The sequence below is a fragment of the Schistosoma haematobium genome, chromosome 6 (assembly GCF_000699445.3).
Source record: "Schistosoma haematobium chromosome 6, whole genome shotgun sequence".
Classification (NCBI taxonomy): Eukaryota; Metazoa; Platyhelminthes; class Trematoda; order Strigeidida; family Schistosomatidae; genus Schistosoma; species Schistosoma haematobium.
This window is the reverse complement of record NC_067201.1, coordinates 15,469,881-15,487,056: the sequence shown is the minus strand read 5'-3', so window position 1 is coordinate 15,487,056 and position 17,176 is coordinate 15,469,881. Positions and strand designations below refer to the sequence as shown.

Here is a 17,176-nt window from a genome sequence, read left to right as displayed (position 1 = left end):
ATATCACACAAAAATAATTGTTATTCAGTCTATCAATGATCACACAAAGAAAAACGGAACAAATTCATAAGAAAATATGCTTCTAACCGAATCGATACTAGAAAGAGTCAGTATTCTGTGTAATTTTGATTTCATAACTCATGTAAGATCACATAAAAGTCTCTTACAATAACCCACAACAAAGCGAGCACTAAATAAAACCACTTTCCTCAGAGTTCGTAAGAAGGTGATTATTAACTACTAATGTTACCTATCGTCAAATTGTAAAAAATATCCCCCGTAAATCTTAGCAATCAATCAGATTCATGCATTAATAATGGGAATTACCATTTTTGTCTCCCATCTTTGTAAGCTATATTAGATAGTATTGTTCCCTCTCTGTTTCTTTGCTGTTTAATTTGTGATGTTGCTACAATTGTTTCCATGTTATTATGAAATAGTTGTGTTGTGCAATAGTTTTCATGTTGGTAGTGTATTTTCGTAAATTAAGCACATTATTTTATAGTTTATTGGAGGAGCTTACAAGAATTTTTCGTTCTAACAAGAATCTAACCTAATTCATTGATGTTACTCTTTAATCAACTGTAATTGATCTGAATTATTTTCGATGTCATACGTCTTCTGGTGGTAATATTTTTTCATGTTTTCATTTTTATTTGACATTTCGAATAGTGAAAAAACAAACTCATCATAGAGATGATGGCCTGAATTGAAAAAATGCCGATAAAAAAATATTTAGTACACTTCATTCAACCAATACATTAACAGAAATTGTCGGATACGATACACGTTGTTTACATACCAACAGAATCGGACAACTTCGGTGATGTCAGATGGTAACAGGTTTTTTTTTCAATTTTGCGTTAAAAACTAAAAGTCGCTGTCTTGAATCCGATTAACCTTTCTTTTTATACTGAAGATTCATTGTTAGTATTCATTTATCATTCATTTTGTATTGTTTGCTTAAAACTTTCCATTGATGCTTAGGACTGAAATTGATAAATTTCTTATTGACATATGTGCATCCTATTCAGATTAGATGGTGGTTGAAGGTAGTCGATAGGATACCCTGGACCCGGGTTTCGTGCTACTTGGCACTGGTCAGCAAGGTGTACCTGTAATCTTGAGGGAACTGGTGCTCCGTGGCGGATTCGATTCCGTGCGCCCAGCTTCACAGTCACAGCCGTTACCACTGAGCTACCCGGGTCCATAGTTTCTTGTCGACTACCTCCAACCACCATCTAATCTCAATATATATTGCGCGCAGTGTCGAGTCACCTAGACTGGTGGCCACATTGCAACATGGACGATAGCATTCGATATGCACTAAATAAGGACTTGACACACATGAAATTGATCACCACCCAGTGATCAATCAATTGTGAGTGCATCCTATTCAGATTGTCTCGATATTGCCTTAAGTCACATACATCTAGTTGACGAGTCCCAAATAGGACGAAACGCGCGTCTTAGATCTCACTGGTAGCCACCATCCATCTTTGTTTATCAGTTGATAAAATATAAAAAGAAGTAACTATCGAGACGATAACTTAATTTATCGATGAATAAAATTAACGTATACACATGATAAACCTTTTGGCATTGGAGTTTGTCTTGTTCACTTTAGCTAAAACATTTGTCATCAATTCAATTACAATGTAGTTATGAATATTTCGAAAATAAATATACAGACTAACTTCAACCGATGAAACTTTATGAACATGCATAATCTAAATTTTCTTCAATCCTATTGACCTTCATTCTATCTTGTTAATTGAATCTGTACTACTCTTTTATTACATTCGGATAAAACTTTATCTTTTAAATTTGTTCTATTTGAACAAGATTAATTTATTATCTTTATTTTCAATGTTGACTTTTTTGTATCTATGCCCATTAACTGACAAACATTTCATAAACATAAAAAATAAAGAGAAGCACACTAACGAGAAAAATAAATGTATGTATGTATATATATATATATGATATTCATTGATCGTCTTAAAAGTGATTGGTTAATATATATGTAGACTATTTCCAATTCTGACCAATCAAATTGTTAATAATATTTGTAAAAGTAGCCATTTTTCACCTTCCTACAAAAACCATTAAATCTGTGTGGTTAAAGATAGTAGTGACGGTGGTGGTGGTGGTGGTAGTAGTAGTCGTATTAGTAGTAATGACAATCAGGTTAGTATGATGTTTACTTCGTTTTACACACACACACACACACATATTCTGTAATGTTTTAAAATTGACCAGAAAAATCTATTTGGTAATTTAAATAGATGCTTGAAAGGAAATACGTTTTCTGTTTGTTTTAATTATCACATAACAAGAGAAAAAGAAAGGTGATAAACTATATGATAAAGAGAAATATATATATATATATATATATGTAAACATAATCAGGATATTCTATTCATTCAATATAATTTTATACAAGTGTTTAATTATTAGATATTCCTAAAAACAATATACATATGTTTAACTAATAATCAGCTGTTCTCTGTTTATCGAAATCATATACACATGAGAATTGAACACATTGCCATGATCAACTACATTTACCTTCCATACATTTCATTTCTTTGACATTCTATCAGAACTTTTTTTTTGTTTTCGCTTAATACGGAAAGAAAACTCTTGATATGGACAAATTAAAATAAAAACAAGAATCAATCAATTCTTGGATTTATCTTATTGAATTCATTGGAGTAATAACATATATTACTAAGTAAAGTATTTCTGGAAGATAACAAAATGACAACGTTCCAATTATATACATTATTATTTGTTTTATTCTATTGTAATGCACCATTCATTGGACAAAATTATTATTTCATTACACAAGTAATTGCTATCACTGATATGAAATCAAAGTGTACAGATAAATCATTTAATTTACACACATCAAATGTACAATCAGATAATACTGTTAATGATGATCCTAGTTATAATAATAATAATAATAACATACAAACAATGTCAAAATCATCATTTAAAAATAAATCACATTCACCATTGTCAACATCAACAAATTTCTTATATAACATATCGAATCCCGTTGAACGTAATTTTAAATTAACCAATCAAGTTGGTGGATTAGGTTTAGTATCATCAGTACAAAATCGTATTAGTCTTGATACATTATCGCATACAACAAATTCTCCATTGAATATAATAAAGCATAATTCACCAGTTTTAAGTAATTCATTAATCTCTTCAATAGATGATATGAAACGATATAAAAATAATCAACCAATAACTGATTGGCCAACATCATTAGCATCAGAAGAATATAGTAAAATTAATATGCGTATTATGGGTCAACCAATTGATCCAAGTGTTGTTAATCATTTACATCCAGATGTATCACCACATAAAATAAAAAAATTACGTAAAATTTTATCTGGTAGTTTAGATAAAGAATGGACATCTGAAACACCACCAAGAGTATTAAGACAACGTGGAATATCTGGTTCATTTAATACAAATAATCAAGAAAGTTATACATCACTTGATGCTAAATTATTAAAAGAGATTAGAGAATTGAATTTTACATTTCGTAATTCATATGGTGTATATTTTACTTTAACTGATGAACAAATTCAACCATATCGTTATTGGTTAATTGAACGTGCTACATGTGAAATGGATTTTATATGGGAAGATTTAGGACCATTATTTTGGCCACGTTGGATACGTAGAGGTGTATGTTTAAATCGTCCTGGACATTCATGTTCATGGCCATCTGGTATGAAATGTCGACCATCTGGTTCACGTGCATTACAATTATTACATTGGAAATGTGAAGATGCTGCACAAGTACAAACTAGAGAACATGCTGCTGATCAACGTATACGTCGTCGTGTATCAATGAATACATTTCATTCAGGTTTTTATGAAATGGAACCTGTTACAGATATTATTAAATCGAAACATAAACGTGATACTTATGCACGTTTAAGTTTGAAAGATAATTCATTACAACATATTAATTCATATCGTAAATTACAAGCACGTAATCTAGGTAATTCACATTATGATACTAAAACATCATGGACAAATATAAAATCATCTGAACCATCAACATTATCATCATCATCTTCATCATCAATATCATCTTCATCATCCTCTTTACACTTAGATACAAATTCAAAAGATGAAAAACGTCGACGTCGTGCTAGACGTCTAATTAAACGTCTCAGTGTAACAGCTAATGGATATCATTGTTATTGGCAAGTACAAAAATATTTAATTAGTGATCGTTGTTCATGTTCATGTTCATAATTTAATTTTAAAATAAAAAAAACAACTTTTTTTTCTGTTTTAATTTCAAGAATTTAACATATTTCTATTTGTTCCATTTGTTTTCTTATGTAGTTGTTTACAATTTCAATATTCATTCCTATCACTAATTGAAAATCGATAATTTAGTTGTTGTCATGGTTGTTCTTGTTGTTATTTAATTAAAACGATGTATGTGGGGCATTTTCCAAAAAAAAACACAAAAAAACTTTTTTTTATTAATTACATAGGTGAATGTAATTTAATAATAGTTTTTTTCTTTTTTTTATCATAAATAATTCTTCTCTATCCATACATTTCATTTCTTGTCACAATTATTGTTACCATTATTATTACTACTATTATTATTATTATTATTATTATTATTAAAACTTCTCTTATAAACGGTATTCTCTACCTCATATACATAAGTATAATTTAAATAATAAAAATTCATAATTGATTATTATTATTTGTAGTTAATGAAGATTTTTCAAAAAAAAATGTTCCGCCAAATTTTTATGTATTGGACATTGAACATTTTTAAAGAAGACGCCATTGAGTTTTTGTACTACATAACCATATATATATACTTATGCATGCAGTTTATATATACATATACATATACATATATCTATATAGGTATTGTTCGTTTGTTTTACTTTTTGAATAAATAAATGAGCAATCAGAAATGTATTATTTAAAAGTAATGAACGACAACAACAACAAAAAAAACCAACTTATTACTCAATCATTTACTCTTTTTCATTTTTTTGTTTCTAAGTGAAAAATCAAAAAAAATAATAAAACTAGTCATGGTGATTAATGGAGAAGAAGAGAAATAAAAGGTTGACTTGTGAATTCAAACTATGAAAATATTACAATCTGTATAAATTCTCATACTGAAAAGTAAAAGAGTAATCCGATTAATGTCTTTGAAATACTGAATAATGAATCTCACGAGGTGAAATCATGAATGCACACTGTTAAGTAGTCCTATCCTAGGACAAAACAGTTGTCCAATGCTTTAAGTTCTCCATGGTAGTGTAGCTTCAATTAACTCATGAATTCAACTATTAAATTATTCATTATAGGTGTTATTATAGTGATATATGAATAGTACAGTTTGTGTCATTTAATTTGGAAGATTAAACAGTTTTTTAGTGCAATATTAATACTGATTCGCTTGGTTATGTGACATTCTACCATTACAATTTACACTTGAAAAGAATAATAATTATGTATAAATAGAAATATGATCACATTCATCACTCGCCATTTGATGTTTTTCATATCTGTAAATTATATAAGTAGATATTTAAATTGGTTTCTAAAATGTAAACGTTATGTTTTTAATCAAAGGTAGACCTTAGAATGAGTACTTTATTCCATTTACTACTTGTCAAATGGATATGCTTTCATTCTAATCTTGATTTCTACACTTGGACTTAAATCCTGCACTTGTCATCTCAAACACCGACATGTTATTCACCCCTATACTTATAAATGAAAATCTTCTTGGCTATGAAAAAGGGAAGAAACTTTTAGTAAATTTCATGTTAAATAAACTTGTCACTTCCTTTTCTTTTTATTAAAGGGATAATTAGTCAATTCATGTGATTTTCATTCAAACATCCTTTAAGTTAGAGCAAAAATTCTGTATTTCATTTTGTTTCATTACCTAATGAATGGGTTGTGTTTTAGTTGGAACAATATCTACCATCGTCTTTTTCCTCCTCTTCTTCAATTGTTTGTTGTTACCCATATAAGTGAGTGTATGCCAGAATTTTCTAATAACGTTTACCATATTACTTATCAGAAGGGGTTTGTGGAGATTTTAGAAATTTCACAGGTCGAAATCATGAGTTAATTGAAGCTAGACCACCATGGGAAACCTGGAAGCACTGGACGGCCGTTTCGTTCTGGTATGGGACTCAGCAGTGCCCATCCACAATCCAGCCGCGCGGAATTCGAACCCAGGACCTATCGGTCTCATGCCAAGCGCTTAACCAACCAGACCACTGAGCTGGTCGGTGTTAATGTCTAACTTCAACCGTCCAGTGCTTCCAGATTTTCCATGGTGTTCTAGCTTCAATTGGCTCATGATTTCAATCTGTATATTACTTATATTAATGTTAACATTTGTATATATTTATATCTTATCAATAATTAATCTTGACGCTACATTTAAATAAATTTTATATGGTTAATACAATAAATGTCAACTTCACTATTATTATTTTCTACTTTAAAAGTTCTATACAACACAATTCAACTTGATTTACAAATCCAATTGGAGTAAGATGTATCCTCGTTCAAAAAAAGTTCACGGACTAATGACTTTATGTTTAACATGGTAGTAATTTATTTGAATAGTACTATTTATTTAGGCGCCAATTTCAAATCATCGCTTTACTTGGATTGAATATGTTTTACAAATGTCATTATAATAGCTTTCCCATTGATTATTATTTTTAGACGTTGAGACAGGAGAGAAAAATGTGTAAACAATATAATTTATGACATGTCACCGTAGAATGAAATATTGCTGAATCGGACTAATATCTGTTTATCTACCCTAACTTTGTGAATTGTGTGCGGAAGGTTGTGTGATACATTGGTTTGAAACGTTATTAATTATGCCTTTAAAAAAACAGAAAACAGTAGCAGTCCTGCTGTAAATATTTATGTTATGTTTTTATTAAGTGAACAAAATATAAGTTCATTGTTTTCTATTGAAATCACGAACCGATTGATGTTAGACCATCATTGAAAACCTGGAAGCACTGGACAGCTGTTTCGTTCTATTGTGGAACTCCTTAGCAGTGTGCATTCACAATCCTGCCGTGCGAGATTCGAAATCAAGACCTTCGGACTAGCGCGCGAACTGGCATCCAACGGTGTTAATGTTGATTTTTACTCTAGGATTCAGTAGCTAGGTGGATAACGTGATAGCGTCTAAAGTGAACGGTACTGCGTTCGAGTCACAGAGTGAACATAAACTCTGAGATGAAAGTACATCCAGCTGACGAGTCCCAAACAGGACGAGACTCACATCCTGGATCCCACGGCTAGCCACAATCCATCTTTGATTTAGTAAGAAAACTAAAATTTCGGTTGGTCATTTTAATCAATGTATGATGTCATATATTTTTATCCCCGACGTGGTTATGAGTGTTTCATAAATATGTACTGATGAAGAGCCCTAAAACAGGGCGAAATAATCTTTCAGTATTTTCAGGGGTCTTCTGACTGGTATCAGTTTTAGTGATAGGTACCTTCAAACAATCCATAAAGCTATCTATCATCAATAATAATCTAATAAAATTTATTACAAATTTCCAATTTCGTATGTTTCACTAAAAGTCATTGCAGGCCAAATATATGCAAGCCGAGTACCGAGTAGTTTAGCCAAACGTATAATTTATGCTCATATCACTTTTCATAATGATGAGAAATAAGAATTCCCCAAGTATGTCAGGATTTATCCTATTATTACTAGTTTAAACTCTAGGACCTTGCCATCATCATCATTTGTTCTCTGCGATAATGATTTTCTCTCTTTTGAAATTGCCTTGACAATACTAAAACCAATGATTACATCTCATAACACCAATGAAATTATAGGGACATTAAATGTCTGATCATTGTTTCCACTGAGCATACTCACTAACCTTATCTTAATATAAGTATTTCGTATTTGTACTGTCCTTGGTTATTTAGATTAATTTAGATGATATTTATCTAAATCAATAGTATATTAAGCGACCTAGCACATGAATAACAGTAAATCTATCACAAGAATTTTCGTTGTTGTTGTTGTTCAGTGCTTTGTTTTTAACCTCTAGTTGCAGAGGACTACAATTACATGGTAGTAGTGCTAAAAAGGATCCCAGATACACTGTTCATACTTTACCAAGATGTTCTTCACATCTAATGTTTTCTGTATCAATCTGATAATCCCTGTAAATTGGCATTCATTCTCAAATTATTTCCAGAATGTAATTTACCTATTTAAGTCAATACTGTTGTAGGATTACTATTATTATTATTATTATTATTTTTATGAACAATTGTTCAAAGTCAGTAAATCGACACTTAAATTAGCATTAACAACCTTCTATTGTTTATGTTAGTTATTAATAAAACACGTCAGTTTGTAGTGAACGAGAACACCAGTGGGGACAACCAAATGACCTTATGCTCGAAATAACACAATCGATTACCAAAATCTGAGAACCATACAGTAAGTGCTTCATTTGCAAAATGTCAATCAATTGTCTCAAACTTGATTGTTTCTTCATTTCCATACCAATCACTCTCTGCTCTCGTTCTCTTCTCTTCGACCTTCTTAACTTTCTGCCTCCAGGCATTCCATATTCGATTAGTGATACATACTACTTGTGTCTGCCAACATCAGTAGCACTTACTACAGTTATGTAATAAAAATTATCTCAATTTAGATTGTGAATAAAAAACTACTCAAATTGTTATACTGTTTCTATATTTATTATTCTTAAGTTTTCAGTAAAAATGATCTTATCAATATATTGGATAGTTTAATTTACAATCGAATCATTTAACTGGACAAATTTGTGTCGGCTTATCAAATTTTCTAAAGTTTCAGAAGGGATTTATGTTGTCAATCGTATTAGAAATGAGATAGTCGCTTATCGACAACATCCGATTATGGTAGCGCTCAGTTTTTAATTCACTTAAGTTAGAAATATAAACTCTTGAGTTCTTACATAGTGATATGAAGATATCATGCTTAGTGCGGTATATGAGGATACTAATTTCAATCCCACTGGCTTCATTTACTAAGAAGTCCTCGATTAGGTTGACACAGTTATTCAAAGTTTTGTTGCTTTCAACGTTTCTTCAACTGATAATAGTTCATGTATAAGTTTGTCTTGAAATTTAAAATTATAAGATTTTGATTATGAACTTACCTTAAATAAACAATCATCGATAAATTAGAATAAAATTGTACAGCTATTTCATCCTAGTATGGGACTATTCATCAGCAAGAATTTATAATTTCAATAAAGATCGAACCGAAAATTTAGAGGCCTTGTGAGTAACGCTTAGTCTTTCGAATACTAAGTTAATAGCCAGTAATCTATATTTCTCAGTTCAATCAATTAACCTTCATTTACAAACCATTTTCAATTATCAAAAGTGAGTAACTGTCTCGCACTCTAGAATGAAACAGTTATCTAATGATTTATGGTTTAAAAAGGTTGACATAACCAAGAATATATAATACCAAGAAGTTTAAAATTGCACTACAATAGTCATCTAAAATATCAAAGTCTTTTCTAAAAAAATATTTGTAGCTAGCATTTTAGTCCTGAATAAAACTATCCCATAATTTTATAGTTGAATTCATGAGTCAATCAAAACTAGGCTACCATGGAAAACCTGGAAGCACTGGACGACTGTTTCGTCCTGGTATGGGACTCCTCAACAGTATGTATCTGCTAACCCGCCCCGTGAGTTTCGAACTCAGGACCTATCAGGCTCGTGCACGAACGCTTAACCTTCAGACTACTTAGCTGACATCCAACGGTGTGAATGTCTAACCTCAAACAATCCACGAAATTGAGCCACCGTCCACCATTGTTTTCAATGAGTTGCTGTCTCATAACAGACTCGGTTGAACTCCACTGGTCACTGTTTCTCACTAGAACTATAGGAAATACCTCTTGAAGCCAGTCACTAGTGAGCATACGATGATTATTTTCAGAAGGGGTTTTGTGAATATTTCAGCAATTTTATAGTTGAATTCATGAGTCAGTTGACTAATAAAGACTATCAAGAAACAAAAGTAACGATTTACAGCTGTTGTTTTATTTTTCATCAATTTTCACTTGTAATGACAATTGTAAAATTACCATGAAAATGGATTAAACTCAATGCTGAAGTTATAGGCTTTAACAGACTATATTTATTATTAACCAATGTATTACTCAATTGAGTCTGTCAATAATATAATAGACAATTCATTTTTATTGTACCAATTATAATAATATGGAGCAGTGTCAAATAAAACATCTTCTATTCCATGTTTTTCTGATTATAAAAACCAATCTGATGGTTGTTATGAAAATCTTAATACCATTTCTTCTTCAGACAATTTTTTTCCAACTGTCTGTGTTATTTATTATCAGTAGTATGGAGAAAAGAAAACTCAGATTTGTGTTTGTTTGTTTTTTATTCCTGGAATCAATGAAGATTTGACAGAAGAAATAATAAAAACCGCGTTACTGTTGACAACATAGTTATAAACAACATATAGAGATGGATAAAAATGTTGAAATCTATACTAACTAAATAAATTAAGTTGCTAAGTTACACAATTATAGATCGATAAATGATTATCCGAAAAAAAATCAAGGAATAAATGAATAAAAAGCGAATTATTTTGAATGTTTTCCAGTAATCACACTCTAGATCTTAATTTTAGTGGGTGCACACTGCTGAGGAGTCTAGTGCTTTCAGGTTTTCCATGATGGAGTTAAGTAAATTAATTACGAGAATGGATTTTGAATTTGTATATTTCATGAAATCATGGATCTGAACAAACAATCAAGAAAACGAAGAGGAAGAGGAGAGAGAGAAGCAAAACGAACTGAAAAAGGCATGTAAGCCAACTCCATTTAACCAAACATGAATCGATAATCTATCGTCAAACAAAAATAAGTTACAGACACTTAATGAGTGGAGTAAGTAATTAGCACATATACAATCATATAACAAACAGTCAAGATTAATAAGTAAATAAATGACAGGATAAAAATTAAGCTTGAGAAGAATGAATAGATTGATTTGTTCAAAGGTTAACATAGTAACAGCCCTTACAAGTTAACACATATATTCAAACTATACCAAATATATATGCCTATCTGATTATGAAGTGAACAGATTCAAGACTAACACAATATTCACAACATATTCTTCATCAAATAGACATTCCAACTAATGAGGGTTTTTTTTTCTTACATTTGCATTGTTTTTACTTGATGTAAGTCTTATCAGTGTACATTCTTCTAATCTTTGTGTGTTGTTTGGATTTGTTAGGACACATCAATTAGGCTTGTTGTTATCCTCTGTTTTCAACTGTTACTGTAATCTGTCTATTCGTATAATGGTCAGCCTAAATTACATATTACACTGATTGGTGGTATTACATATATATATGACCATTTAATTTGATTGACATCAGATAATGTACATCAATAATTCTTCTATATAAACAAACCTATAGAAAAAAATAAACCTCTGTGAAAACATGATATTTCAGTCTTTCACAATTCATTTCGTGTTATTATGGATTATTATCAAATGGTTAGATTTTTTTCCTTTTAATATGGCTTTACTCATAAGCCTGCACTAAGCATTATATATATAGGATTGAACTTAGAACTTTCAGGACTTTTGGTGATTCCCTGGTACGGCCGTGAGTGCATAGAGTCAGCTCTCCCTCTCCAAATGCTCTCACATGGCCACGCGTATACAGCCACTATCAGGGAAGCCCTACGCACTGCCTTCTCGCAGCATTACTGTTGTTTACGAAATTGACAGGATGAAAACCGAATGTCTGGTGTTTTAACCAGGTCAATGAATACGGAGGGTCCACCCAGGGGAGTTGGAAAACCCTGATTCCAAACCATTGGTGTACATGGGATCCAGGATCTAAAGAGGACATCTCATAACGTTGCTCCACTGCCTTTTGGATTAGGTCTGTAGGTCAAAGGGTCGGGGAGTGACTCCCTAAGAAAACCACCTACTTCGGTTTAGGCACCCGAACATTATTCCGGCCCTGACACAAACCTAATGACTTTTGTGACGTATATACTTTTTGGTGCCTTCTTGTATCAATGTTTATATGTTTAAATAAATAAATAAAACCACTTTAACTAATACGCAGACTATGGCTAGTACAATTGATATTTCTTTAATTGTTAATTTGATTGGTCTGATACTTTTATACTGAAAAACATGGAGAATTAGCCAGTTTGTCGTAATTCGCCATTCTTCAAGAGTGAGTACTAATTATTCGTCTAAGACTGAGCTCAGTATTATTAGATCATGTGGTAAGCAATATATTTACATACTAGAGCTGAACGACCAGTGTCTCACTTCCAAGTACAGTAACCGTCTAAATTTCGTCCTTCCATCAGAATTTGAGAAAATTCATTTCAACAGGAGCTACTAGTTAGACGATAATTTTCAATTAATATCTTGTTTTATGTAATTAATTTACCCGCCCCCCTCTCTCTCACTCGCGCGCGGGCTTGATAAACATTTGTAAACAAAGAGCAATAAACACTTAGTAATAAAGGTGAATTTACTTTGTTTCATTTGCTCTAAATTTTAATTAATAACTAAAATATTTTACAAATTTATGTATTTAACATACAAATAGATAGAGCAATGTTTTTTTTCACTAACACTGATATTACTATTATACCCAGTATTTTGTCGTGTTTTTCTCTATCGATAATTTCATTTCGTTATGTTGATTGGAAGCAGACATGAAAAGGATTGTCCATGACAGGGTTGGATGAATAGTGCTGGTGGGCGGCCTATGCTGCTTCATGAGGAGTAACAGTCGTTAGTTATTAAGTATGTTGATGTAGTGCTGTTGTTTTTTTCAACAGATGCACATATATGTCAAGTTCTATGTTCCCTTTGACTGACTATATGATTGTTAAGTACAAGAATTAAATGATCAAAATAGATGGAATGATATAATTGATGATAATTACCAACAAAAAAAGAACAATGGCAAAGTTATCACGAAAATGATCACGATATTAAAAATGGTTAAATATGGCACAGATAAATTGATAGGGAGATCAAAATTTGTATTGAATAACATCAAAATGAAATGACCAGTAATAATAATCATAAACTAGGAATGAAGACTTAATTAAAATGAAGAGTAAAGGTGATATTGTAATGTAATTAGTAGCTAGAAAAAATGCTTGTCAAAGTTAAAAAGCAAATGAGCAAAATAGAATTTTGGATATTTCGAAAATGAATAAAGGAAGAAGGTAGGGAAAGTTAATAGAGAAGCTAACAGTATAGTTGTATAAGATAAACTAAAAGTCTTTTTTTATACATGATTTAAGACTGAGACGATGAATAACTGTTAGTTATTCATAATGTAAAAGTCAGATGGTCAGCCAAGTGGATGTACATAAATCTCATAGTTGATGTGTTCCACTGAGCTACTAAGTATAGATAGGCAAAAAGTTGTACAATGAATATGACGCTTATGTCATTATTATTGAGGATTTAAATTGTCCTACTGCTCATACTTCAAGACAATCTGCACTGAACCCATATATCCCAATCAAAACTAGTCAAAATGTAGCACTGTATAACAACAATCGGATAATTCATATAATTAATAATAATAATGTAAAATAATCGTTTTCGGCTAAATAACCTGCATGGTAGTCAACACTGGTCAGTTGAAGCAAGATTTATCCACTGACTCTAAAAAAGAACGACTTTTCTTAAATAATCGATATCTATGAATGATTAATGGAAAAGGATGAGATTCTTGTACGGATATCTCATAATAATAATAATACTAAGCAGAGATGGATATTGGCTAGTAGTGGAATCCAGGAAGCATGTTTCGTTCTATTTGAGACTCGTCAGCTGGGTACACCCTCATCCTAGAGTTGATGTTCATTCTGGGACTCAAACCCCGTACCGTTCGACCCAGTAGTTAAGTAGATATCGTGATGGCGTTTGAAGCGGACGGTACTGGGTTCGAGTCCTAGAGCAAACATCAACTCAGATGCAGATACATCCAGCTGACGAGAATTACAATTATTCATTTTAGCATAGTATGTTAAAGATCTTTCTATTACAAAGTCTTGATAAATACTTATGATGCTTCTTTGTCTTACCTCAGCTCATTCATAAATAACTCATTTTCTACAACATGAATCCAGTCATCATCAATATTGTCATTAGTGGGACCAAAAAAATTTTTAAGATTAAAGTTTTTGAGAAAGATGTTTAGTTGAAAAATTACACAATATCAGTTGTATTTTATAATCTAAAATTGTCCCATTATCACTGTTTGTATTGAAGTACATCTGATGTAAAAAGGTTGATATCTTCTTCTTCTTCTTTTTCTTTTTCACTTTTTAAAATCATTTTGACAATAAGAATATTTGAAGAAAATCAACACAGAATTTGGCATCAATCTTGAAAGAAAATAACTCTATCGATGGAATATGAACAAACGTCATCAAGTATCATACAAATATAAACATTACTACTTAGTTATTTAAACCATGAAATTACATGTGTACTGTGTATTTACATTGTAAAATGCCAACAACAACAACAACAGTAAATAGTTCACTATCAAGTTCTTTTTATAGATTCCAAGATTCATTTAGCAGAATCCCTCAAAGATGAATATCTATTAGGTTTGATGATTATATCCATAGTGGTCTAGCTTCAATTGACTTATGATTTCAACTATTAAAATATCTATGCCATTAAACAATTAAAAATTTAACACTATATAATAACTAACTATATAACAACAGATCTAAAAATTGATTTTTAATCATGAAATCAAATGAACTACCCAGATTCAATCTTATTTAGAATTATGAATATGTAATACAGAAGAGTAGGCCTCAGCATACACAAAGGGAAAACCAAGGTCCTCAAATTCAAAGCGGAGAACAGCAATCCAGTCACACTTGATGGCGAAACTCTGGAAGATGTAGAGTCCTTCACATACCTGGGAAGCATCATCGATGAACAAGGAGGATCCGATGCGGACGTAAAGGCGAGGATCGGCAAAGCAAGGGCCGCTTTCCTACAATTGAACATATGGAACTCAAAACAACTTTCAACCAATATCAAAGTAAGAATCTTCAATACGAACGTCAAGGCAGTTCTACTGTATGGAGCTGAAAATTGGAGAACTACAAGAACCACAATCAAGAAAGTACAAGTATTTATAAATAACTGTCTACGCAAGATACTCAACATCCATTGGCCGGATACCATCAGCTATACCCTTCTGTGGGAGAGAACAAACCAACTTCCAGCTGAAGAAGAAATTAGGAAAAGACGATGGAAATGGATAGGACATACACTATGCAAATCGTCAAACTGCATCACAAGACAAGCTCTAACTTGGAATCCTGAAGGGAAGCGGAAAAGAGGAAGGCCAAAGAACACATTACGTCGGATAATAGAAGCAGATATGAAAAGATGAATTACAACTGGACGGAGCTAGAAAGGATTGCCCAGGACAGGGTTGGATGGAGAATGCTGGTGAGTGGCCTATGCTCCTTCACGAGGAGTAACAGGCGTAAGTAAGTGAGTAATACAGAAAAGTCTTAACATAGGACGAAACACATATATCTTATTTTGAATAATCATCAGTGATTTTCCAAAATATAATTAATTTGTGATATATATCATATTCAAACTTTACAAAACATCTTGATAGATCATAATTATAAATTTATTAGTAATTGGCTTTAAGATTAACTCTCAAAAATTGTCATAAATAAAACTGTAGTCTATGCAGTCTACAATGTTGAGTTTGAAGTGGATATTAACAAACTTGTTGAATGTTCATTTCACTGCTTCTTCATTGAATAAAACTTAACAAATAAAAATCATTAGAATTTAGATGCCTGACTCAATAGGATCAAACTTGAATTTACTGTCATTATATGTGAAAATTATATTGGAAATATTTTCAGCGATTGAAATTTAACTAATTTCAACGTTTCGTCCAGTTAACTTATCTGGACTTCTTCAGGACTTCTCCAGTGATTTTGATTATTACCCTGAAGAAGTCTAGACAAGTTAGCTGGACGAAAAGTTGGAATTAGTTAAATTTCAATCGCTGAGAATATTTCCAATATAATTTTCACATATAATGACTTCTCTATACTCGGCGCTCAATTACTGTCAAATTATTCGTTCTAATCTTGACGAATATTCGTATAAATTGAATTTACTGTGTTCACTAATCATCTTAATTAAATCATATTGTAAATTAAATGATGAAATAAAGTTTTCCATAATATAGAATTCAAGCTCTTTTTCATTTTTAGTTGCTACAACTTAAAGTAACTTCTATGCAAGGATGGATAGTGGCTAGCAGTGAAATCTAGTTTGCAAGTTTCATACTATTTTGGACTCGTCAGCTGAATATGCCTACGTCTGAGTTGATGTTCACTTCGGGAATCGAACCCAGTACCATTCGCTTGAAACGCCATCACGTTATCCACTTAGCTACTGAGTCCTGATAGTCACTTGCTTGTACAATGGGGTGAAGTTTAAGTTCACTTGGTATCCATCTTTACTTATAATGCTTATGAATTAAGGCAATATCGAGGCAATACACACAGTATGCACATATGTCAATAAGAGACTGATCAACTGCAGTCCTAAACATCGATGATAAGATTCAAGTAAAACAATACCAAGTGAATTTTAAATAACAAACAATTTTCGGCTTTCTTTAAACTTGTTGAAGTGTTAACTTTTTCTGAGACTTTAGTAAACGGAAATTAAATACTGAAAATTACTTAACATAGAGTAACAACGTTGCTTCGAAAGTAGTTAAAGTTATGGGCTTTATCTAATTTGAAACATTTAAGCTAGGAAGGCACTGTATAGTTTGCTCTCTCTTTCTAGTATGAGATATTTTATTCTTGAACAACCAAGATCCTTCAAAAAACGAACTTATTGTCATTTAAACCACATGTTGATCATAAACCACTACATTTGCATATAATTGTTCACAATTGATTGGTTACTAATTAGTGACCAACGTCATCTATTTCTAGTATTTACTATTGATCGGATTCTAGAG

General features: G+C 31.6%; 1 protein-coding gene across 1 annotated transcript; it reads left to right on the top strand.

Moving 5' to 3' along the window:
- Positions 1-2,289: 2,289 nt before the first annotated feature.
- On the top strand, positions 2,290-4,293 carry MS3_00008604 (uncharacterized protein; the record flags this gene model as incomplete). Its single annotated transcript, XM_012937828.2, has 1 exon — positions 2,290-4,293. Exon 1 carries the CDS (start codon positions 2,764-2,766, stop codon positions 4,291-4,293), a length of 1,530 nt encoding a protein of 509 aa, XP_012793282.1. The 5' UTR covers positions 2,290-2,763.
- Positions 4,294-17,176: the final 12,883 nt, after the last annotated feature.